At 56.7% G+C, this 21,683-nt stretch overlaps 4 protein-coding genes across 5 annotated transcripts; 1 reads left to right on the top strand and 3 right to left on the bottom strand.

Annotated features, from left to right (window-relative positions):
• Positions 1-1,335: 1,335 nt before the first annotated feature.
• On the top strand, positions 1,336-10,941 carry VAT1 (vesicle amine transport 1). Its single transcript, XM_059830507.1, has 6 exons — positions 1,336-1,659; positions 3,347-3,554; positions 3,912-4,082; positions 4,168-4,257; positions 5,224-5,465; positions 6,542-10,941. Exons 1-6 carry the CDS (start codon positions 1,336-1,338, stop codon positions 6,641-6,643), a joined length of 1,137 nt encoding a protein of 378 aa, XP_059686490.1. The 3' UTR covers positions 6,644-10,941.
• Positions 10,942-11,301: 360 nt separating this feature from the next.
• Positions 11,302-15,980, bottom strand: LOC132319515 (uncharacterized). The gene is made up of 3 exons (XM_059830490.1): positions 13,039-15,980; positions 12,489-12,697; positions 11,302-12,002 (listed from the first exon to the last, which is right to left on the bottom strand). Exons 1-3 carry the CDS (start codon positions 15,931-15,933, stop codon positions 11,933-11,935), a joined length of 3,174 nt encoding a protein of 1,057 aa, XP_059686473.1. The 5' UTR covers positions 15,934-15,980; the 3' UTR covers positions 11,302-11,932.
• An 813-nt stretch (positions 15,981-16,793) lies between these two features.
• Positions 16,794-17,383, bottom strand: IFI35 (interferon induced protein 35). The gene is made up of 2 exons (XM_059830143.1): positions 17,206-17,383; positions 16,794-17,025 (listed from the first exon to the last, which is right to left on the bottom strand). Exons 1-2 carry the CDS (start codon positions 17,381-17,383, stop codon positions 16,883-16,885), a joined length of 321 nt encoding a protein of 106 aa, XP_059686126.1. The 3' UTR covers positions 16,794-16,882.
• A 569-nt stretch (positions 17,384-17,952) lies between these two features.
• On the bottom strand, positions 17,953-21,251 carry LOC104262662 (interferon-induced 35 kDa protein). 2 transcript variants are annotated; one of them, XM_059830542.1, is made up of 9 exons: positions 21,206-21,251; positions 20,991-21,086; positions 20,554-20,712; positions 20,133-20,210; positions 19,646-19,790; positions 19,279-19,412; positions 18,860-19,049; positions 18,471-18,577; positions 17,953-18,242 (listed from the first exon to the last, which is right to left on the bottom strand). In XM_059830542.1, exons 1-9 carry the CDS (start codon positions 21,218-21,220, stop codon positions 18,051-18,053), a joined length of 1,116 nt encoding a protein of 371 aa, XP_059686525.1. In that variant the 5' UTR covers positions 21,221-21,251; the 3' UTR covers positions 17,953-18,050. The 2 variants fall into 2 exon arrangements, with proteins under 2 accessions (XP_059686525.1, XP_059686524.1); XM_059830541.1 differs by having other exon boundaries at positions 20,097-20,210.
• Between the last annotated feature and the right edge of the window lie 432 nt (positions 21,252-21,683).

Here is a 21,683-nt window from a genome sequence, read left to right on the forward strand (position 1 = left end):
GGAAACGCCGGGGTTTGCTAATCTGCTGGCCAGCCGGAGCCTTACATCAAATGCTGTCAGCAGCACTGGGAGTGCCCTGCCCAAAGCAGGCATTGTGCCGGGTTTTGCTTGGCTTGGGAATTCTGGAGTGCTGGAGTGATACAGAAACTTCCCCAGTACATGTTTTGATTATCCTTCAGGGGGTGTTTGCTTTCTTTTTTGGGGTGGATGTTTTTCTTTTTCAGGGGCTTTTTGACTTGTATGCTTGAGCAGTCACCATGCAATGGCTGCGGGTTATTAGGGACGAGGATGTGTTCGCCAGACAGTGGACAAGCAAGGCGTGGATCTGACTGCGTTCTTCACACACAAAACTGCACTCAATCAGCAGTCTTGATGGCAAGTGCGATACACGGGAGCTGGACACAGATCCGAGTAGTGAATTTATGGAGAAGGCTGCTGTCTGCTGGCAGATGCTTCACGAGGAGGACGAGAGGCTGGATCCATCGATCTGTCTACACACCCTGCCTTATTTATTTGCCTTTACTTACAGGACTAGAGCTCTACTCCTCCCTCTTGTCTGTGAGCCAGTTCGTGCCTCATCTCTGCTACATGCAGCCATGTCAGGGCTGCGAGCAGAGAGATGTTTATTAAACCTCCCTGCAAGTGACATCAGTTACTCACAATAAATTGTAGAAGCAACCCAGCGAGATGACACTCCAGCAAAACAGCCATTTCAAGCATGTCTCCAGAAAAGATGCAAGCAGTTTTTTTGCTTGAAAGGAATCATTTCGGGGGGGGAAGAAAAAAAAAAAAAAAGGAAAAAAAGGTGGTGTGGAGGAAAAGACAGCGCGGCCAGGGAACCCAGGGTGGCCAGGCTCCGCAAAGCTGCATCCGCAGCGCAGATGCCGAGGGCTGCGGCCTGAGGGAGCGCTGATTAATTAACACCCAGGCTGCTGCGGCTCCGCTCGCCCCGGCGGAGGGTGTTCCAGCCAGTCCCTACTCTGCTCCCATCTCCTCTGGCATCGGCCTCAGACCTGCCGGGGGAAGCGTCCCCTCGGCAGGGGCGGCGGGAGCGGGGAGGCCCCTCGGGGCCGGCCGCGGGGAGGGAGCGGTGGCGGCGGGCCGCGGCGGGGCGGGGCGGGGCGAGGCCTCCCCCGGGACACGGGGCTGCGGAGGAGCGGCTGCCGTCGGGCCGGCACCGGGAGCGGGAGGCGGGCCGGGAACCGCGCCGCCCCGCCCGCCGCCGCGCCGGCCTGGCCCGCCCCCGTTCCGCCCCCCGGCCGCGCCCCGCGCCCCGGCTTTTCCCCGCCCGCCGCCGCCCCGCGCCCGCAGCCGCTCCCGCCGCTCCGCTCCGCCATGTCCGCCGAGCCGGCTCCGGCCGCCGCCCCCGAGCAGGCCCCCAGCCCCGAGCCGCCGGCGGGCGGCGGGGAGGCGGCCGAGCACCGAGCGCTGGTGCTGACGGGCTTCGGCGGCTACGACAAGGTGAAGGTGCAGACGCGGCGCGGCGGCGGCCCGCGGCCCGGCGAGGTCTCGGTGCGCGTCCGCGCCTGCGGCCTCAACTTCGCCGACCTGATGGCGCGGCAGGGCCTGTACGACCGGCTGCCGCCGCCGCCCGTCTGCCCCGGCATGGAGTGCGCCGGCACCGTCCGCGCCCTCGGCGACGGCGTCCGCGACCGACAGGTGAGGGGCGGCCCGGCCCAGCTCGGCCCGGCCCCGCCGCACTGCGGTGGCCGCGCCCCGCCGTCCAGCAGGTGCGGCCCCGCCCGGGCCCCGCCGCCGCCCCGCCGGGCTCCGGCTGCCCCCGGAGGGCCCGGTGCCGGCAGCCCCGCCCGGGCCGCCGCGCCGGCGGGAGGCGGCGGCGCGCTGGTAACCATCCCTCGGCCGGCGTTCCCCGTCGGGGAGGGCGGCCCGGCCCCGGCAGAGCCGCGCTCCCTGCCCGGGGCCGCGCGGGAAGCGCCCTTCGTGACCCCGCCTGCAGAGGCTCCCGCGGCGGCCGGGCAGCAGACAAAGCCCCTTGACAAAGGGGCCGCGCGGCGCTGCGTGGGCAGGACGTCCCCGGCGCGTCCCAGCCCGGCCCTGCCCGCCCGGCCCAGGCTTCCTGCGGCCCCGGCCCTGCCGAGTGCTGACCCAGCCCCGGGACGGCAAGAGCATCGCTGCCTGCCCACCCTCAGGGCCGGGGTCTTCGGGGTCTGGAGTTGTGGGGAAAAGCTGGAAGCGGTCGTGTGCCTTGGGGACCGCCAGCTGCACGGAATTTTCTTGTTAGTGACGAGTACTAGTAGGATTTGGGCTAAAGCATGACTCTGCTGTTTCTGAACACGTTTGTGACCGGCCTCTTAAACCGCACGAACGTGGAAGGAAACAGCTCCAGCTGCTGCAGGGTTGTCCAGAGCCATCTGGGGGTGGTGAGGTGTGGGCGTGAGTAGGTTAGTTGCTCTGGGTGCTGGGTTGGTGGCCCGTGAGCCTGTGGCTGCTGCATTTCTAGCAACTCGGGGGAAAGAGGAGTTGGCTCTGTGTGTCTCAGACCTTTGGGTCTTCGGGCTGTTGCAGTTACGGTGCTTTAAGATGATTCTTGGGTGCACAACTAGCAAAACAAAGTGTCTCAAAAAACCTCAGCGTGTCAAAGACGATTCCCTCCCCTCCAGGAAAACATCTTGGTTTAGTCAAGTGTAAATGCCAAACCCACACACCAAGGAGCCTTTCTGCTCCCTGCCTTGGCTCTGCCTCTTGTCTGCTTGCTGATGTGACTGCTTGGTGTTTTGCTGTCTCCTTACCATTGCACAGCAAGCAGGTGTTTCTTGCACAGTGGGATAAGAGCAGATTCTGGGGGATCCCTCAGACTTCAGGCCTGGGGCTTGGACCTGGGAGGTTTTCCTAAGGTTGGACGTGCTTTTTCCAGGGTTGATCCTGTTAAGCATTGCCCCAAGCCTCCTGCCTGTTGGCAGAACGATCCTTGCAAGGGGCAGCAGTAGTGTTTCACGGTGTTCAGAGTGCTGTTCCCAGCTTGGGCAGGGAGCGCAGCACATGACCCCCATCCCTCTTACCTTGTTGGGAGTCTGTTGGTTTGGGCAGCTGGCAGTCAGGCAGCACGTTGGGTGCAAGCCAGAGCCTGGGGTGCCTGCAGTCCCTCTGAGGTCCCTGGCACGTGCCCAGGTCCGTGGCGAGAGGTGCTGTGCTGTAGTGTGGTTTGCCCAATGACTGGAGCACAGGCTGTGGGCTCCCGCCCAAGCCCAGGGGTGCTGCAGTCCATGCAGACTTCTGCACAGAGAACTGCACACATGTACCTGGCTCTGGTGTACAGAGGGCAAGGGTGTGATGACTTCTAGCCTGGGGCTTTTCCCAGACCACCTTGTCCTCTGTCTGATTTTAGGTTGGCGATAAGGTAATGGTACTGGCTAGGTCTGGGCTCTGGCAAGAAGTTGTGAATGTGCCAGCCAGTCAGACTTTCCTGATGCCTGAGGGGATGAGCTTCGAGGAAGCGGCTGCTCTTCTTGTCAACTACATCACTGCCTACATGATCCTGTTTGACTTTGGAAACCTGAGACCCAACCAGAGTGTCCTCATCCACATGGCCGCAGGTAAATAGTTCTCGCAGCCCATGCTGAGACTCTTGGCCTCAATATGCAGCTTCTGAATGTGTGGTGCGGCTGAGGAAGCGATCAGAATGGGGCTGGACTGCCAAACGTTGCCCTCCAGAGATGCAGGCTGTATGCTGACCCAGGCGCTGGCAAATGCTGAACCCATTTCCCAGCAGCCGGAGTTGGTCTCTCACAGTGTGTGCCACAGGCGTCAGCCTGCCCCAGGCAAAGCCTTTATTCCATACCTTCCCGGCACCATGTGATCAGTACAAGCAGGGATAATTTTATTATCATCCAGAGGCTTTTCTGACTTCTGAGGCTGTTTGCTTCTAAGTCTTTCTCGCTGCTGGTTTTCAGGTGGTGTGGGAACTGCTGCCATCCAGCTGTGCAAGACTGTAGAAAATGTCACCATTTTTGGCACAGCATCTGCCTCCAAGCATGATTCACTCAAGGAGAGCGGAGTCACTCACCCCATTGACTACCGAACAATGGATTACGCAGAGGAGGTCCGGAAAATCTCTCCCAAAGGTACCATGTGATGGAGGACTTCTACAACTGTCCTGTATTTCTTTCAAGTGCAAAGAAACTTCTAGTTACTTTCAATTCCCTTTAGGTGTTGACATTGTCCTGGACCCCCTGGGAGGATCCGATACATCCAAAGCATTTAACCTGTTGAAGCCGATGGGCAAACTCATCACTTATGGTAAGTGTGAGTAGCGTGACCAAACCCCAGCTCCTGTGTAGGAGGGACCGTGTGATGGCAGGGTGGGTGTGGATCTGCATGGGAATGCTCTGCACTTCTCCGTGCCTGGACGTGCAGCCGTGAGGGAGCATCACTGTTGCCGACTGCTGTGTGTGTTGTAGTTCTGTTATTTCATGAAGGTCTTTAGGATGCTTTGCCTGGGTGAGGCACTGAAGGGAGTGAGATTTGTGCCTTGTCCTGAGAGCTCTGGTCACAGACTCCAAGGCTCTTCCTTCCCATGGCAAGATCTCTCTTCGAGTATGAGCCGGTGCCTGCAGGGGAAGTTGGAATGTCCTCACGGAGGAACGCTGGCACAGCTGCTTTGTCCAGGCTGACTTAATGCACAGCACTAATAGAGCCTTGCTTTTCTTCTAGAGGATGTGTGGGTGATGAGGTTTGAGGCTACTGAATACTTATCTCTCCATTCCCCAGCCCTGAAACACTGTGATTTTTGTCCGGCAGACAAAGCCCTCACACAACCCCCAGTGGGATTCCAGACACTTGCACCAGTGTGCTGCTTCTGTTCCAGTCATTGCAGCGTGTGGCTCCCCTGAAGAAGCTTGGCTGTAGGAGAAGGGGAGTGCTGTCCTGCCAGCCCGGCTGGATGTGACTTGTAACCCTCTCTTGCCTCTGCCAGCACTCCAGTCTAGCTGTGCTGCTGCTGCCCTCCTAAGAGAGGAGTTGTTCTATATTTTTGCAATATATGGGTGCCAATAATCCAAATTCTGTGTATCTTGAGGCCGAGGCAGGTACCTGTTTCCATTGAAGGTCGACTGGGCAGATCCTGATGTGATCCAGTTCTCACCTCTGTCCTCCATCACTGTGAGCGGCTGTTGCCCTGCATGTTGTCTGAGCTGTTACATGGGATGCCCACTGCTTTTTGTGTTGTATTGATTCCAGCTCATCTGTGGCTTGCCTTCTTCTTAGGGGTAGCAAACCTGCTCACTGGGCAGAAGAAGAACCTCATGGCTATGGCTAAAACCTGGTGGAACCAGTTCAGCATCAATGCCTTGCAGCTCCTACACCATAACAAGGCTGTGTGTGGCTACCACCTTGGATATATGGATGAAGAATTTGAGCTTGTTGGAGGTGTTGTAGCCAAGCTGGTTAACCTGTACAGTCAAGGCAAAATCAAGCCTAAAATAGACTCTGTATGGCCCTTCGATCAGGTGAGTCTGAGCTAATATATAGGCTGGCAACATCCAGAAATTACTGGGTGATTGTTTTCTGCACAGTGAGCTCTGGATCAGTGTGAGCACCTTGTTCATGGGGGCTGAACTGTTGCGAATGTTTAATAACCATCTGTTCTCAGGCATTCAGTGCCTTTTTCCTTTTAAGATATTAAGGGGGAGCAAAGTGGCTGGGCCCTTCTGCTCCAGTGCACAGAGCTGGGCAATGCCAGACAGCGTCCCTGTGGAGTAAGGCAGGTGCTCAGCTGTGCTCTGTGGGCAGCAGCAGCTTATGGAAGGACTGGGTTATGCATCAGACTGGAGGCTGCCCTGAGTCTGCACCCTGTAATTAAGCAGACAGCTGGGAAGGTTGATGCTGCCCTTGCATGACTGAAAAAGAGCCCAGGCAGTGAAGCAGAATGAAGATGTTGGAAGGGAGCAGCAGGTTTTTCAGCAGCTCTGCTATGCTCAGTGTTGTTGCATCGATGTGTCCAGGCAGAGTCAGGTTCTTCCCTTGGAAATCCTTTGCTGGGGTAGGACTTATTGCAGGGGAGCAAAGGACTTGGTAACAATCAGTTGGTGTTAGTACCCGAGAACTAGTATGATGCAAATGCTTAAGGAAAACACTGTTGATTCCAGGCCTGGCCCAGGTGGTGTTTTGCCTAAAAATAATAATAAAGATCTGTGCATGTATTGTTCTGTCATTGTGTAGATGGTAGAAGCATTGTCCTTCTGGCTGTTAGCTGGGTTTCTGCAGTGCTCCCCTCTGTTTGGAAAGGAAACTGTGGTGACACACATTTCATTCTTCCATGGTTTGCATAGCAGAGCATCCTTGTGTATGTTATGGTTCGTCTGTGTGAATTCTTGAGGACAGTTTCCTATGGGCAGACTGGGGTAGCTGCCCAACTCTGTCCAAAATGCATCTGTGCAGAGGCACCTGAATGCTTGGCACTTGCTTGGACTGCTGGGAAAGCTGCCTCCTGGGTGGCCCTCAGACTAGTCTGGGTGGACCAAGGGGCCCAGGAAGGGCATGACTGCGGTGGGTGTGGGTCTCACGAGATTCCTGTTGCTTCCAGGTGGCAGATGCCATGAGGCAGATGCAAGAGAAGAAGAATGTTGGAAAGGTCATCCTGGTTCCTGAAGCACCCAAGGAAGAATCCAAAAAAGAAGAGAATTAAGGAGAAGAGATGTGTGCAGATTGTGAATTCATGGTTTAACTCCCTGATCTTTGGGACCTGGAAATGGACAGATCAGTAGCTTCCATCTTCACCAGTACAAGAACATCGTGGTTAAAGTTCAGATGAGGTTTGCATGCTCTCGTTGTGACTGACCCTTTGCCAGATATGCCTCCTGCCCTAGCTCTCTGTTTTGAAGCCTGTTTATTTCATACATTTTTCTAATCACTTGTTTCTCTACTGAATTTCCAAACTAACCTTATTTTTCTCTAGCAGCGCAGCTGAAGCTTCCAGGCAGTTGGTGATTAACAACTGCATAGCCTGTCACTGTAAAGTCAAGATGTAACATACTGTAGCAACTGCCAAGTATCTCCACAGAAACCGAGCCTTGCCGAAGCATTTGCGCTGTCACCTTTGAGAAGCTTGTTCAGCAGGAGAATGGGCCAAACTTAGGATGTTTCCTCAACAGCCAGAGGAAAAGCACGGCTGGCCTAGTTTAATTCTAGCATGGGCTACTCTTCTGTTTACGCTAACCATGCTCTTTCCCCTCTGCTTTCGTAGGCCTCTAACACCAGTCAGATAGTAACAGGTCATGTTGTCTTTGCCTTGTAAATAACCGTCCTGGCATTTTGGAGTCTATGGCATATTGCACTTAATTTGCAGTCACTTCTCCGTGCAGTCGGCAAATAACCTGACAGGCTGGTCTGGTCTGTGTCTCAATACAGAAGAAAAGTTTCAATTGGGTTACTTGATCTTGTCCATTTTCTGATTCCAAACTGTATAGGGACATCTAAACTGTGTCTGATTTTTAGAGACCATAAGGACTCAACTGTGTCTCAAATGACTGGAACAATTGATGTTGGCTCTGTGCTTTATTAATGTTGGGCTCCAAGCTGGTATTGTTAAGGCTAAACTTCACCCTTGTGTTTGTATCTCCAAGGGCTGCAGTGTTGAATCAGACTTCAGCAAGATGGGAACAAAATAAGCCCCTGTTAATGCTTGCTTTGTGCTGTGCACTGGGGAGGTGTTGCAGTTTGGGAAGTAACTTGCAAGAACCAGTCCTGTAAGCCTGCTTCCCAGGAGCCTGGGCTGGTTCTTTCTGTGGCATGCTGCTCAGTAAAGCTATTGCCAGGTTACCAGTGTAGGTGGTAAACTGCCCAGCTCTCTGTCAAGCCTCTTGGCCTGGGCATCTTGAGCGATTTAAGTTGTGCTTTCCATTCTCTTCTAGCTAGCTTGTTAGATACCACTCAAACCAGCTCTCACCTTATGGTTCAGTGCTGCAGTAGGGCTTCACTCTTCTTCCCCTGAAACTGTAAGTCTTGGGGCCCTCTGTGCTGGAAGAGAGCCCGAGGGTTTAGGAACTGCCTGGGGTGCGCCTCCCAGACCAGAACTCAGTTTCCCTTCCTCTTTTCTTTCTTCTGTGCATTTGGAAATGTAGCTGTGCAGAGACCCAAGCCTAGTTCTGTGAGCACTTAAAGTCCCAGCTGGTGCCCCCCTTCCTGCTGGACCCTGTTTGCAGCCCTGAGTGACTGTGGTGCTGTTTGTGCTTGCTTTGAGGCTTTGTCATGGATTGTAGGTGCTGTGGGCCTTTTATGCTTCATTTTGGATTTGAAAAGGTAAACCTGAGGGTGCCAAGAAGAGCTGCCCATCATGGAAGAGCTCAGGCTCCAGGAGCAAAACTTTGCTACTAGGAGTTCTGCTTAACCAAACCCCAAGAAGGGAAGGTGCCTGCTGGGGGAAGGGCCCTGTGTGTGAAGCCCCTACACTGCTCAAGAGCAGCCAGGCACGGCGCAGGGCTGGGGGTTTCTGCGCAGGTGAGGAGTGTGGCTTCTTCCTTGGCCAGCTCTGTCCTCCAGCAGGGCTCCTATCTGTCAGTGCAGCTTGTATGTCAGGTGCTTGGGCTCAGTCCCTAGTTCTGCCGCCTTTTAGAAATGCGTAGGCACAGCCCCTCTGGGACTTGCCCTGGCTAACTTTAAGTATTAAAACAACCCCATTCCCTACAAGCTCAGAGGAGGGCTGGAGCCCTGTCACAGATCCTTGTCAGTCCATCTCTTGCACTTGATATGTGAACTTCATAAACATGGTCTGATGAAACTCACAAGCACAACTTTTAACCTTTCTGAATCCAAAATCTTGCTGCTTCTCCTTCCAGCCTGCCCTGTCATGCTAATTTAGATTAAATCCAACAGTGTCTAATGCTGCTTTACCAGGTCTGACAACAGAAGGACTGTCTAAATTGCTGAAATGGGAAGTCTGGACCTGTTCCTCCGAGAAACTGGACTTCACCTTGATGAAAGAGCAGCGTGCTCAAACGGCACACAACCCTGCACATCTTCAGGTTCTGCACGCTTGTAAAGGGGAAAACTATCTAATTGTGTTTCACAGTAACATCCTCTCCTTGCTTTTCTCTCAGCTAAGTGCATGCTCAGTGCCTTACTTGGATGGCTTTGGATCAGGCAGCGTAGCAAGGCTCTCGCAGCCTGTCCCTCCCGATGCAGCGTGGAGGAAAGCAGGAGTCTTGCGGCTTCCCGTAGGACATCTCTAACATGCTGCCTTGCGGTACGCCACAGAAAACCGTATCTCAGTGCCTTCTTCCACATGCCTGTAAGGACTAGGAAGTCACTGGAGCCTTTTCCATTCTGGCCTTTCAAAGTATTGCCAAAAACCTGTTACAACTCTTGCTAGCTCTCTTGTGAACACTGGTGATGTAGTCTGACTTACCGTGAATAAAGCGCTCCCTTTCTGTGTATTACAGCCTTTCCAGGGCCGTCCTGGTGGTTCTGTGCCGCCCAGTCCAGAAGAGCTATTGTAGAGCCCTTGTCTCCCCGGGGGCAGCTCTTTGGCTCTGGCCAGTCCTCGACTGAGGCTTTATCTGCTGCCCCAGGCTTGGCTCTCTGGAAACAATCCTGGCTCCCGACTCCCTTGGAGTAGCTGCTCGTGTATCTTCTACCCACAAATTCCTGAGTGCTAAGCAGTTACTATCTGTTACGGTTTAGCACTGACTGTTTTATGTCCCTTAGTAGCAACAATGTTTTCTGCAAAAAGACCAAGATTAAATGTAACCTTGCTCTTCACTGCCTCACTGACCGATGCTCTGCTCTAGGTGGTTGTGGTTGGTTGTTTTTTTTGTTTTATTGGTTTACTTTTTTATGGACAAACATTTTATGGGCCAATAAGTATAGAACCTATGTAAAACAAACAACTTCAAGTGTCTTAACTCAAGTTAACCAGCAGGTTTGTATACTAAGGACCAAAGCAAAAACCAAACAAAAACCCTAGGATAAAAATCACTCCACTCAATGTTGCTTAACTGTTTAGGGCAAAGTTGTGCTATTGAGGAAATGGGAGATTCCTGTGCTTAAGTTGCATGTGCCATTCCAGCTATCGGAAGTGCAATTTAATGTTTATTTTACTGATTGTCTGACCCAAAGGTTGTGCCGTGAGGAGTCCAAGTGGAAAGCGTGAGTAAGGAGCTCATGAGCAGAGGAGAGGGGTCCCCAGCCCTGCCTGCTGCCATTGGGGTGTGCCATCGGGGGGCTGCTCAGCACAGGGGTGCTTGTGCGAGTGCCACTCCTGTGTCATTACTGCAGTTGCCTTCCCAGGCTGGTACTGCTGGTCTTGGACAAAATGCAACTCCTTTGCTATCACCAGGCAGCTTTTGTCACGTTTTTGACTCTGGTTTTTCTCAAGCTCACTTGTGTTGCATGCTAACTGCAGAAGAGGAAGGGAGCGGAAGCAGCCTCAGCTTGCGCAGAGGAGCATGACCCCTGCCAAGTACTTTGATATGGGGGAAGGAGTTTAGCTGTACATTTCATTTTGGACACCTGTATTAAACTAGAATTGATTGACAAGGGAGAAGTAAGAAGTGTTGTGGGCCTCAGGCGTTAACTGGTGCAGGATCCTGGCCCACTTACAGCTGCTGTCATAGGTGTAAAACCACTCTTGCTGCCTAAAGAAGTCTCTAGTGTGCTAAGCCTTGGTGATGGCAAAGTGTGACTGGCAAGTAGTACGTAAGTGTGATGTGAAATGCATTAGACTCTGAGCCTCTTGCAACATATGGTCTGGTCTGTGCTGTCTGAGTCGTGTTGATTTGCAGATATGTGAGTGATACTCATCCTACAGACACATGGAAAATCTTTGTTTAAAAAAATATATTCTGCTTTGTGCGTGTAACCAATTTGGACAGAAAGCAAGTGTGCCAATGCTGTTTACATGACTATAATGTGTAATGTTCCTCTGTCTAATGTTACCATATGCCTTATGTGTTTCAAATGTTAATTAAAAGCATAACAAAACCCTCAGTGGTAAGCTGCTCAGTCTTCTGTTGGAATGAACCCTCTGCCCCTAGCTTGGCCTCTGAGGCACTTTTAGTGCTTCTCCCGGCAGTCAGGGAGTAGACACATTCAGTTTAGAAATTCTAACTCTTCCAGGGTAAGAAGATGCCTCTTCTCTCAAGGGCAACTGTTAATTGTTGCCTCGAGTGTTGCACTGATCTTCTAATGCCCTGTTCTGGAGGGTTTGCAAAGTCCTTAGCTGGCCTCTGCACTTTACTCTGTGTCTGGGTGTCTCTGTAGCCAGTTGAGATTGAAATGGGTGCCTGGGGTGAGGGTAAGACATGGTGTGAACAACCACTACTGAAACATGTGAGAATAAATCTTGTTTATTTATGTTTCTCCACTAGAGACTGTCCATGCCTGTATATTCTCATGGGAGGCAGCTGTCCTAGGCACTGAAAGCTGTTAGTGGTCTCCCCAAGAGCACATCAAGTTGCCTGCTGGCCTCTGAGCAGGTGCTGGGGAGGGGCTGTAGCTGGGGGCTGTCTGCTCAAGGACTGCAATGTTGGAGTAAACAGCTGAAATTAATGACAGCTTAGCTCCGGCAGTGGCTGAGCTGGAACCTGCTTATAGGGGCTGGAGGGGGAAGAGACTTCCAGAAGATGGGGCTGGACTACACACAGGCTCCTGCCCAGGTTTGGGTTATGCTGCTGAAAGCCATGCCAAGGCTCAGGCTGGAGCTGGTGTTGAAACAAGCTGCATAACTGGCTAGTGAGTACATGCATCCAGGAGGAGCTGGAGTTTCAGGGAAGCTCTGATCCATGCTGAGGCTTGCAGGGGGTGCAGATGGAGGTGCTGCTGTCACTAACATGCAGATTTCTGTCTACCTCTGGGGACACAGGAGCTCCTTGGACAAACACCTGCTTTTTCCTGAGCTGTCTGTGTTAAGCTGCGGTTTTGTCAGCTGGAAAGGAAGGTGAAGCGAAGGTACGGGCTTTGGCTGCTCAGGCAGGGAGTCTCAGGCGATGCCCAGTTTCTTCAGTACTGTGCAAACCTCACGGAGATACTGGGCGTCTGGATAGCCGTTCCTGTGGGGCAGAGGGGGAAGTGGTGTAAATCCTGCTGATGGTGCTAAAACCACTGAGGGGAGCAGCAGTTTATTTTTTCCCCATCCCTTCAGGGGCTGAGGGTGGAAGTCCTGCTCCCTGGGAGCTGCTGCTGCCTGCAGGCACAGCTTGCACCCAGAGCTGGCTGCAGAGCGCTGTCATGGGAAAAGCCAGGAAAGCTGGAAGTGAACAGGGCCCAGACTTAACTGTCCATGGGGAACGAACTTACACGTGTGGGAGGGGTAAGGGCTTTAGCTCCAGCTGGAGGGTGCCAGGGCTGGTTGGCCACACCACAGCTGCCCTGTGAGCTGAAGCAAACGGAGGCACCAACTCTGTCATTGTGGGAGCCTGGAAGAGCCACCCATGCCAGGATTTGTTGAGCTGGAGCCCATGGTTCTCCTCTTCTGATTGCTGAAAAAAAACCCCACCCCACCAAACCCTGGAAGCTTAGGATGAGCTGGGCCATACCTGGCTTTGCCTCCATCCCAGGAGGTTTTGTGTGGGATGAGGCCCCATGTCACTCTCTCCTCCCCATTGCAGGACTTGATCTGGAATGTCAGCCCATGCTCAAACGCTTTCTTCAGCAGCATTGCTGTCTTCTGCCCTTCCCTGTTGTCAGGCAGGAAGGCATAGAAATTCCCCCCTTTGTAAGGCTGTCCTGGGCGAGGGTCACCAACCTTAGAACAGGAAGAAAGCATTTTAAAAAACCACCTCAGTGCTGTGCCTCAGAGCTGGCTTCTGAGATGGTGTCCAGCTTGAAAATACCCAGATGACTGTGGCCCCATGGGCTGCTAGTTGCTTTGAACTAAAGCCAGAGGTCACCCACTCCTCAGAAGCAACAAGCTGCTCCAAAGCTGGTGTGGAGCTTTTTGCCTTCCACGGGACGCTACATCTGCTGCTTTCCGTGTGAGGCATGGAGCTGTAGCCACCACCCCCACCCCCCCACCCCCCCGACACACTGACAGAACCGATTGCATGTCCTGCAGGGGATGGGGAAGCCCACATGGTGGATACCCACCCCTTGCGTGCCATCAGGGATACTGTAGGCAAGCTGGAGCGTTAAGTCTCGATAGTAGCCAGGCAGACTCTGAGACAGGGAGGAGATCTTGAATGTTCCCAAGATCTTGCAGCTCGGGGCAACCGAGGAGGAGCTGCAGCAAGCTGGCTGCATACTGTCCACTGCAAAACATGTCCTGCACAAGGCATGACCACAGGGGGCCTGGCAGGTCACACCTGAGCCCTGACAAGCATCACACCGGCCCAGAGGAGTCTTGCCGCTTTCCTGTCCAAGGCTGGGGCCTCTTGTCTGCTGTGATGAGAGGTCAGGCTCCTCCTGCACATTGTTGCTGCCTGTTGGGAGCAGGGTCTGTTCCCGGCCCCTGGGCTCTGCTGCAGATGACTGTTTGGCTGCAGCCTCAGGTGGCTCAGCAGCCATAGTCCTGTACAGCCAGGTGGGCAGGGAGTGAGGAGCACCATTTGCTGCAGGAACTGGTGACCACGGCTGTCCCATTGCTTCACTGTGGCCTCCTCTGCTCTTGCCTTTTGCAAACTGGAATCTGTCTGGCAAAACTTGCTTTAGTCGTGCAATGTCAGGCTCCCCCACAGACAGATTGGTCTTTGGCTGTTCCTGGGACTCCCTCAAACTGGCAGGACTTGGCTTATCCACTATGCTAGGGCTGAGAAGGCTGCTTCCACCGTGCACAGCCCCAGAATCAACATGGTCATTGGCCTCCTCCTGCCCCCGTGCCTGCTGGAATCTCCAAGGACTGGGGGACCTCTTTTCCTCAGCCTCTGGCAGCCGGAAAGGCCTGAGCACATCTGCGTGGTCTGCTTTATCACTAATGTTCAGGTGCTGCAGGCCCATCTGTAGGGACTCCAGGCTGCTGGGAAGGGCTGCACCCAGCACCGTGTCCTGGCTTCTGCTCGGCTGGCTGACACTTGAGTGCCCTATACTTTCTGGTCCTGGAGACAAGGATGAAGACTTCAGGGCACAGAGTCTCCTCGAAGAAAACACGTGGAAGGCCTCAGTCACTCCTGGCAGCATCTCCTTGGGGCAGGCAAGATATAGCTTGTACTTGTCTTTGCTGAGTCCAACCTGCAGGGAGTTTTCTCGCAAGAGGCTGCACAGTTCACTCAGGGCACTGTCATCTGGACCATCTACAGCAAGCTCTGAGTAGCTCATGCTCTGACATACAAGGTCAGGACACTTCTGCACAAGAGCTTCCACCTTCCATTTAGCCTGGAAAAGCTTGCTCCTGTCTGCTGCCTGTAGCGTCAGCACAGTGCAGTCCCCGGTACGATGCTCTGAGATCTGCACACCTCCATCCCTGCACAGTTCATCAATAGCAGCGCAGCAAGCGTCTTTCAGGTAAGACCACTGCAGCGAGTCCAGGCTCATTTCTTCACTCACCCCACTGCCTCCACTGCCTGCCCTGCCAGCGTCTTGGGGCTTGTCGCTTTTATTTGACCTTGGCAGGGAGAAGCTGTTGGAACGTCGCAGCAGAGGCCTGGACTCAGAAGGTTTAGAGTCTAAAGCAGAAGAGACCCTTGTCGTGTCAAAGGTACTAGGCGTGCTAGGAAGGGGGTGGTGCTCGATGGGACCTGAGCCTTTAGAGTCCCCCGGATGCTGTGAAGTGCTGTTTTCTTTATGCCTAAAGGGACACAGAGCCTTGTGCCTTGTAAGCTTGGCACCTCCTTTCACATGGTCCCATTCTTTGGGGTCTTTCTGCTGAGACTCTGCTGCTGACCCCAAAACCACATCTGTTGTAGAGATACAAGGCTGGTACTGCTGGGTCAGTGCTGTTGGGTCACTTGGCCCTACAGCATCTGTCTCTGATAACTGATTTCCAGAAAGCTGCGCCTGTCCCAGCGGTGGAGAGTCCTGATCCAGCAAGAGGCCCCGGCTGGCCTGAGACCTGTCAGCTTTCAGACTGCTGAAATTGGCAGCTAGCTTGAGCTCACCTTTCAGCTCCAGCCTGCCTGGGCTGAGCCTTGAGGTTAAGGTGTCCACAGGCACTTTGGGCTCGTGCAGTGCAGCCTCTGTGGTGCGGGAGGTTGCTGGGTGTGAGGGCAGGGAGCTTCTGAGCATGCCAACCGTGTGTGCGGCACCTCTTCTGGTGCTGGAAACCTGAAGGTATTGCTTGGCCTGGGAGACATCAACAAGGTTTCCAATAAGATAAAGCTGCTTCTCATCCTCATGGCAGAGCAACTGGGGATACAGTTTCTGCAGCTCATGTGTCAGAGCCCTGAGCGCCTGGCTGTCCATATCCAGTCCCCCCTTGGTGATCTTCTCCTTGCGCAAGCTCACCTCCAGCTGCTGGTAAAGCTGCTGCAGGGCCAGGCGGGCCTGTCGCAAAGCATCCATGTCCCCAGACATACCTGCAGATGGTTGGAGGTACAGTATGGCGATGCCATCACTGCTAACATCCACCACGTCCACACAATGCTGGCGTAGCACCTCTTGGTACTTGGCAGCACAGAACCTCTGCATGTACAAGTAAATGTCCGAGTCCATCACTAGGGAAAAGTCCTCCAGCTGTTCCACAGCTTCCCCATCCACTTGCCCCCGAGGTGACGGGACTTTAGCTGCCTTTCCACACAGCTGGTCCCAGTTCGGCAGCTTTGCTGTCTCTCGTGCTGACTCAGTGGAGTCAGGCACTTGCTGGTGATCATGCATACTGGTCTCTTCGGCCACATGGCTGGAGCCTGGCAGGATGATCTCTTCAACGGGTTGGCTCTTGAGGTTCAGGCTGCCCAGCAGGTGTTTGCTGAAGGCCTGCAGCTCAGTGAATGGTCCCTTGACTATGCAGTGTGTGTTCTTGGAGTCAAAGCTGAACTGCATATTGCTGTAGCTTTTATGCAAGTTCCTCAGGAGGGTTTTGCCAGCAGGAAGCTTGCCATAGTCAACTACCATGCAAGCGCGTATGAAGATCTGCAAGTAGATAGCAAGGGAGTGAGAGAGCAAGGACCAAAAACAAGCCCCCTCCAAGGCACAGGGGGAGACAAAAGACACTTGCCACAGCCCCTGCATTATTATGACCAAAGAGGTGACATGATCCACCACCTCTCTCTGTCAGCATCCTGCTTTCAAATGAGATGAGAGCATAACACAGGCAGGACTGAAAGACCCAGCCAGCCCAAAGCAACTCTTGGACCTTGTACCCACAGTCAAAAGCTTTCTGCAAACAAGGAATGCGAGGGGCAAATTGCACAGAGATGTGGCCCCATTTCTACGCGCTGGGAGCTCTGCAAACAGCCCAAACCCAAGAAAGCCACTATCTGTTCTGCATCTGAAATGCAGTTGCCCTCTTGCTCTCCCAGAGCTTCAGCTGCAGACCTTCAAGCAATCTGGCACCACAGACTTGCAGAAAGGTCTGCAATGCCAGGCTAACTCCCACACCCTCGTTTTCAGTGCTCAGACATGAAAACACAAGACGTGGCTACTACCATACTCTCTTGAAACTGGAGGAAGAGGCAAGAACTCTCCAGTGCCTCCTAGACACCAGCATGTCCGTCTCCTAAGCTCTCCTGAGAGGCTCTCCTGACATGCTGTGTGTGTCCAGATAATGACATGGTGGAGGCATTAACAGGATCCCCTGTGTGTCACCAGATGGGCTGGGAAAAGCACCCCTTCCCTCCAGCCTATTCTTCCTTGCTCTGACAGGCACAAATACCAAACAACTGAGTGCGCAGCCTACCTGGCTGTCCCTGGGTTATCAGCACAGAAAAAAATAATTCCTCATTTGAATATGAATAACAATGGATTTGCTTTAAGTCTAGTTAAGATTAAAGGAGAGAGCAAGGTCTCCCTTCCCAAGTGTGTCCGCCAGGCACAGAGCCAGCCTGGGAGCCAGCTGGGGCTGTCACAGCCGCCTGGGCAGGAGCTGTCTGCTCCTCGCTACCTCATCGGGGCTCAGCTCTGCGACGTGCGCCGTCACTTCCAGCGGGTATTTTTTCCCTCCAATCGACAGCACGTGATTCTTCGCCTTCAGGATCCTCTGGGCCACTGGGTGGGAAAAGCCAGCGGCCGCCCGCATCAGCCCAGCCCCGTGCCGGGGAGCAGCAGCCCCGTCCCTGTGCTGAGCACGCGGGGACGCGGGGCGGGAGGGCAGGGGAGGACGGGGTTGTGTGCTCGGGAGCGGGAAGAGACCACGGGCCGGCAAGCGTGGCCCTTCAGGGCCCTTACCTTCCAGGGCCTCGAAGGTGATGAGGGCGCAGGCCTGGGAGCCGGCCAGCACCTGGACGTCGGCGATCTCCCCGCCGCCGTTGCGGGAGCGCAGGAAGTGGATGGTCAGCTTGTCGGCCACCCTGTCGGGAGGCAGGTCGGCGGGGAGGCCCCCCACCCGCACCGTGCGGCCCGCCATGCCTGCGCAGAGAGGCCGCGGGCAGCCGGGCCCCAGGCCGCCGGGCCGAGCCGCCCCCGCCCCGCGGGGCTGGGCCCCGGCCCAGGCCCCCCTCGCCGCGCCGGGCCCTGACCCGCCCCGTTCCGCCCGCCCGAGGCCCGGCGCAGCCCCTGCCCGGCCCCGGGCCCCACCCGCCCGCCGAGCCCCGGCCCCTCGGGCCCCAGCGCCGCGCAGCCCCCAGCACTGTGGCCCGGCCCGGCCCAGCCGGCCTCCCTACCTGCGCCCCGCTCCGGCCCCGCCGCCGCCGGGAAACGAAAGCGAAACCGAGGCCGCCCCGCCTCGGCCAGCACCGCCCCCGGCCCGGCCCGGCCGAGCCCCGGGCCCTGCCCGCCCCGGGCGTCGCTGAGCGCCGCGGGACGGCTCGGCCCGGCGTGGCCCGGCCCGGCCCAGCAGAGCCCGGCCCCGGTGCCCACAGAGCCTGTCCCGGGGGCCCGGCCCCCAGCGTCCCCGTGCCCGGGAAGGGCCCAGCCGTGCCCACGGCTCTTGCACACAGGGCCCATCCTCATCCCCGTCCCGTCCCCAGCACGACAGACACGGCCTTCCCTGCAGATGCTTTAATTCCCGCTGTGCCCAGGGGCCGTTGGCCGCGCAGAACTCCACCGTGGCTGGCTGCTGGTGCTGGCCTGGGCTAGCCCGCGTCCTCCGTGAAAACGGCCACCCCCCATCGTCCCGCCGGGACATAGGCAAGGGTGTCCACCTCTCCCCCACCGCAGCTGGCCTTCTGGAAGTGGATCTCCAGGGTGTCCCTCATGGGCTCCTCACCCAGCACGTCTGGGATTCCCAAGAGCAGGACGGTCCTGGGGCAGCGGGAGGGCTGGAGCTGGGCAGAGCCGGGGGTGAGCCACAGCGGGCCCTGTGCTGCGCGGGGCAGCAGGAGGGCACGCAGGGAAGGGGTCCCCTCAGGGCACTTGCTGAGCAGGGTGGAGGTCTGCTCTGCTCAGGGCCGCCTGCAGGAACCGCATGGGGACCCAGTCTTCAGGAGCCCCCACCCATACTGGCTCACCCTGGGCTGGCAGGTGCTGCTTGGCACCAGGGTTTGTGCCCTTACCTGCAAGTTAGTGATGTCTCCACTCATGTATGGTGATATTTTGAGCTCGTATTGTCCTTTCCCAATAACCACCTGGATGTGTCCTCTCGCAACTAGTGGCTCTGCCACTGCAGATGGAGAGGAAAGCCCTGAGCCGCCCAGGCCCCTGCTGAGCTCCAGGGGAGGTTACGTCCCTGGCACAGACACCAAGGCTGGCACTGCCCAGCCCCAGCTCACCTGCACCAGCATGGTCTCAGGGGAGACAGGACAGCCTGGGCTCACTGTCTTCCCTGTTCCCCACAGACACAGCTCCATCTGCTCTCAGGACATGACCTGTGCCGCCCCCCCCGCCCCCGGCAGCTGGGCTGCACCCCCTTGCTGGCAGCCTGAGCTCAGCATGCCCCACGCACCTCCGTCCTGCGCGAAGGTCAGCACCACCTGGCCAGTGTCGTCCAGGAACTCCCTGCTCTCCACCTCGCCACCCCCATTCTTCGTCTTGCTGAAGAAGAGCTCCAGCTTGTCCAGCAGTGCCTCCTCGGGGATGCCCAGGCTGGGCAGGTCAGACACGAGGATACTCCTGCTGCACCGAGCCAGCCCAATCTGCGGGTGGCACAGGCCAGTCAGTGCCAGAGCAGGGCAGGGCCAGCCCCAGAGCTCGGGGGAGACGCACAGAGCTGCGGCGCTAATGTGCTGAGCTGGGCTGGTACCAGTGACCCGGCAGAGGCAAGCTCGAGGAGTGGCGGGGCAGGGAACAGCAAAGCTGGTGCGTTGTGCAGGGCAGCTCTGTGGTTCTCTGCGATGCAGGGAGCAGGGGGCCCTTGGGACCTACCTCCAGGGCAGATGGCAGCAGTATGTCCATCGGCGCTGCTTGCACTCGCACTCTGCACCGGTCGAGCTCCTCCAGCTCCTCCCCGTAGCTCAGCTCCACCGTGTGCTCCTGCGCCTCTATGATCCTCTGAGCCACTGCAAGCAGGGAGAGCCCCCAGCACAGGGGATTGACCGCCTGCTCCAACCACACCGCAGGACAGGACACAGGGCAGCTAATGCTTTGGCGGGGGGGGGGGGGGGCATAACCCCGCACAACGCCAGCAGACAGGGCAGAGCTCTGAGCCCTGGCCCAGAGAGGGGCTGTAGGGCAGGCCCCAAAGCCTATCAACAAGGACACCTGGCTGTCGCAGTGCTCTTCTTGCTCTTACCCTCTGCTTTCTCAAAGGTGATGAGAGCTGAGCCCCCTGGCAGAGGGTAGCGGACCAGTGGGGTAAGCATCAGCTTGTTCACATCCTCCTTGTTTGTCACAAGTCCCTTAAACACCACTTTCTTCTCTGGCAAGGCAGGCAGCATCTAGGTTCAAGTACACAAACAGCACCTGGAGGAGACTGGACAGGGCCTGTCCCTGCCAATCCACAGACTAGAAGTAAGCTCATGGCTCAAAATAAACAGCTGGAGACCCTCAGCAGAGTCTCTCCTAGGGTCTTGCTGTGCCTGGAGTCCCAAAGCCACAACTGGAGCTTCTGGCGCTGGCAGAGGAGCCACCTGCTAGCAGAAGCTGTGCCAGTTGTCACACGGTGCCCAGCTGCATTCGCCTGCAGCCTCTCCAGACAGGCTGGCACCCCTTGCCAGCAAACCTGAGTGCCCACACACTGTTACCATCACCGGATCCTCCCAGAGGGCCCTCTTCCTCACTTCTTCCAGTTTCTTTTTCAGCACCTCTTTCTCCTGCCTCAGTCTGTTCTTCTCCTCCTTTGCTAAAAAAATGCCCACCTGGAAGGAAAGAAAGAGGGGGCAGTAAGGGAACGACCAGGACACAAGGGGCTGCAGCATGCTCTCCACTTTAAGCACAGCACTATGCTTGGACACGGCTCCACCCACACTGTTTTTCTGCTCTTGACTGCCTGCAGCCCTGCCCTGTCTCCTTGTGTTTGATCACAGCCTTTCCTCCACTGCCGCGGCACTAGCTCACTTCTCAGCACAGGTCTGATGTGACATCCTGTCAAACCTCCACCAGGTCCAGAGCAAAGTGATCTCAGAGCAGTGAGCCAAGTGATGCAGCCCCACCACCCACTGCCACCTTTACAAGCCCAAGACAACGCCTCCGACCACCAACCTGGCAGGATTTCTCTTCACCTCTGTTTGAAGACATTTGTTGCTCAAGATACTTATGACAAAGTTCTCCCTCTTTCCTCAGCTCTTGTGTCCTTTGCTCTACAGCTTCCTTGGCCATCTGTAGCTTTGCATGGTCTTGCTCCAGAGCACTACAAAGTTCCTGTGAGAGGTACCATCAGCCAGCAAGACCCTGCAGACATCGCGCCACCCCCACGGGCTGTCCAGCCCCAGCACACGCTGCTCCTTTGGGAAGCAGGCAGGCTGCTCCCCGAGTGGAACCCCAGTCCCCCGTACAGGCTCTCTTCACCGTGGGGTACCCCCTCTCTGCCACTCCCGGCTCGTAGTCCAAGATGAAATAAACTCAAGACCACAGCCTAGGCCGGCCGGGGCGGGTCGGATGCGACCCGATCCACCTCTCACGGAGGCAGCAGGACGCACCTTGCAACGCTCGATCTCCTGCCGGACTTGCTCGGGGGTCATCTCGGGGAAGCCGTCCTCCGGGCTCCCGGGGAGGGGCAGGTGGATGAAGGAGCTCTAAAGGGAGGAGGGGTCCTCAGCCACGCTGCGCCGAGCCCCGCGCCGCCCTCGCCGCTTCACCCCGGGCCGGCCCCGCCCGCCGTCGGCTCCCGGGTCCCCGGGGCTCAGCCCCTCACCTCCTCCGAATCCATCTCCGCGGCGCGGGGGGCGGAACTGCGGCAGGTCAGGCGGCCCCGCCGCGGCAGCAGGGGGAGCCCTCCCGGCTGGCCGAGCACCGGCGCCGCCCTACCTGCCGGGGACCCCGCTGCCGGTGCGACCCGCTGCCGGTGCGGCCCCGCTGCCGGTGCGGCCCCGCGCCTCCTCCCGCCCTTCCCTTTCCCTTTCCCTTTCGCTTTCGCTTTCGCGGCCCGGCCCCGCCCCAGCCCCGCCCCCGAGCGCGGCAGGCGGTGCAGCCCGGCGGCTCCGGGGCGGGAGCCCCGTCCCGCGCACCCCCAGCCGGGAGAGCCCGCGGGCCGCGCTGACCCGAAACCTGATCCTTCCCCTCATCCCGCGCTGCCCCGCAGCCGCCTGCCAATCCCCGCGCCCTCCTCCCCGCGCAACTCGCTTTCCCGAAGCAACGCGGCCCGCCTCAGCCCGGGCACCACCGTCTCCCCT

The sequence above is a fragment of the Gavia stellata genome, chromosome 28 (genome assembly GCF_030936135.1).
Source record: "Gavia stellata isolate bGavSte3 chromosome 28, bGavSte3.hap2, whole genome shotgun sequence".
Lineage (NCBI taxonomy): Eukaryota > Metazoa > Chordata > Aves > Gaviiformes > Gaviidae > Gavia > Gavia stellata.

Bases quoted from the DNA above. Each gene is read 5' to 3' on its own strand.
- VAT1 (XM_059830507.1), top strand. From the start codon at position 1,336: ATGTCCGCCGAGCCGGCTCCGGCCGCCGCCCCCGAGCAGGCCCCCAGC. The intron at 1,660-3,346 runs GTGAGGGGCGGC...GTCTGATTTTAG, and splicing joins ACGGCGTCCGCGACCGACAG to GTTGGCGATAAGGTAATGGT. The intron at 5,466-6,541 runs GTGAGTCTGAGC...TGTTGCTTCCAG, and splicing joins CTGTATGGCCCTTCGATCAG to GTGGCAGATGCCATGAGGCA.
- LOC132319515 (XM_059830490.1), bottom strand. From the start codon at position 15,933: ATGGTAGTTGACTATGGCAAGCTTCCTGCTGGCAAAACCCTCCTGAGG. The intron at 12,698-13,038 runs GTGGGTATCCAC...TCCTGTTCTAAG, and splicing joins TCCCTGATGGCACGCAAGGG to GTTGGTGACCCTCGCCCAGG. The intron at 12,003-12,488 runs GTATGGCCCAGC...TCTGCCCCACAG, and splicing joins TGGGATGGAGGCAAAGCCAG to GAACGGCTATCCAGACGCCC.
- IFI35 (XM_059830143.1), bottom strand. From the start codon at position 17,383: ATGGCGGGCCGCACGGTGCGGGTGGGGGGCCTCCCCGCCGACCTGCCT. The intron at 17,026-17,205 runs GTAAGGGCCCTG...TTTCCCACCCAG, and splicing joins CACCTTCGAGGCCCTGGAAG to TGGCCCAGAGGATCCTGAAG.
- LOC104262662 (XM_059830541.1), bottom strand. The intron at 20,713-20,990 runs GTGCGTCCTGCT...TACCTCTCACAG, and splicing joins AGGAGATCGAGCGTTGCAAG to GAACTTTGTAGTGCTCTGGA. The intron at 19,050-19,278 runs GTAGGTCCCAAG...TGCCACCCGCAG, and splicing joins TGCTGCCATCTGCCCTGGAG to ATTGGGCTGGCTCGGTGCAG.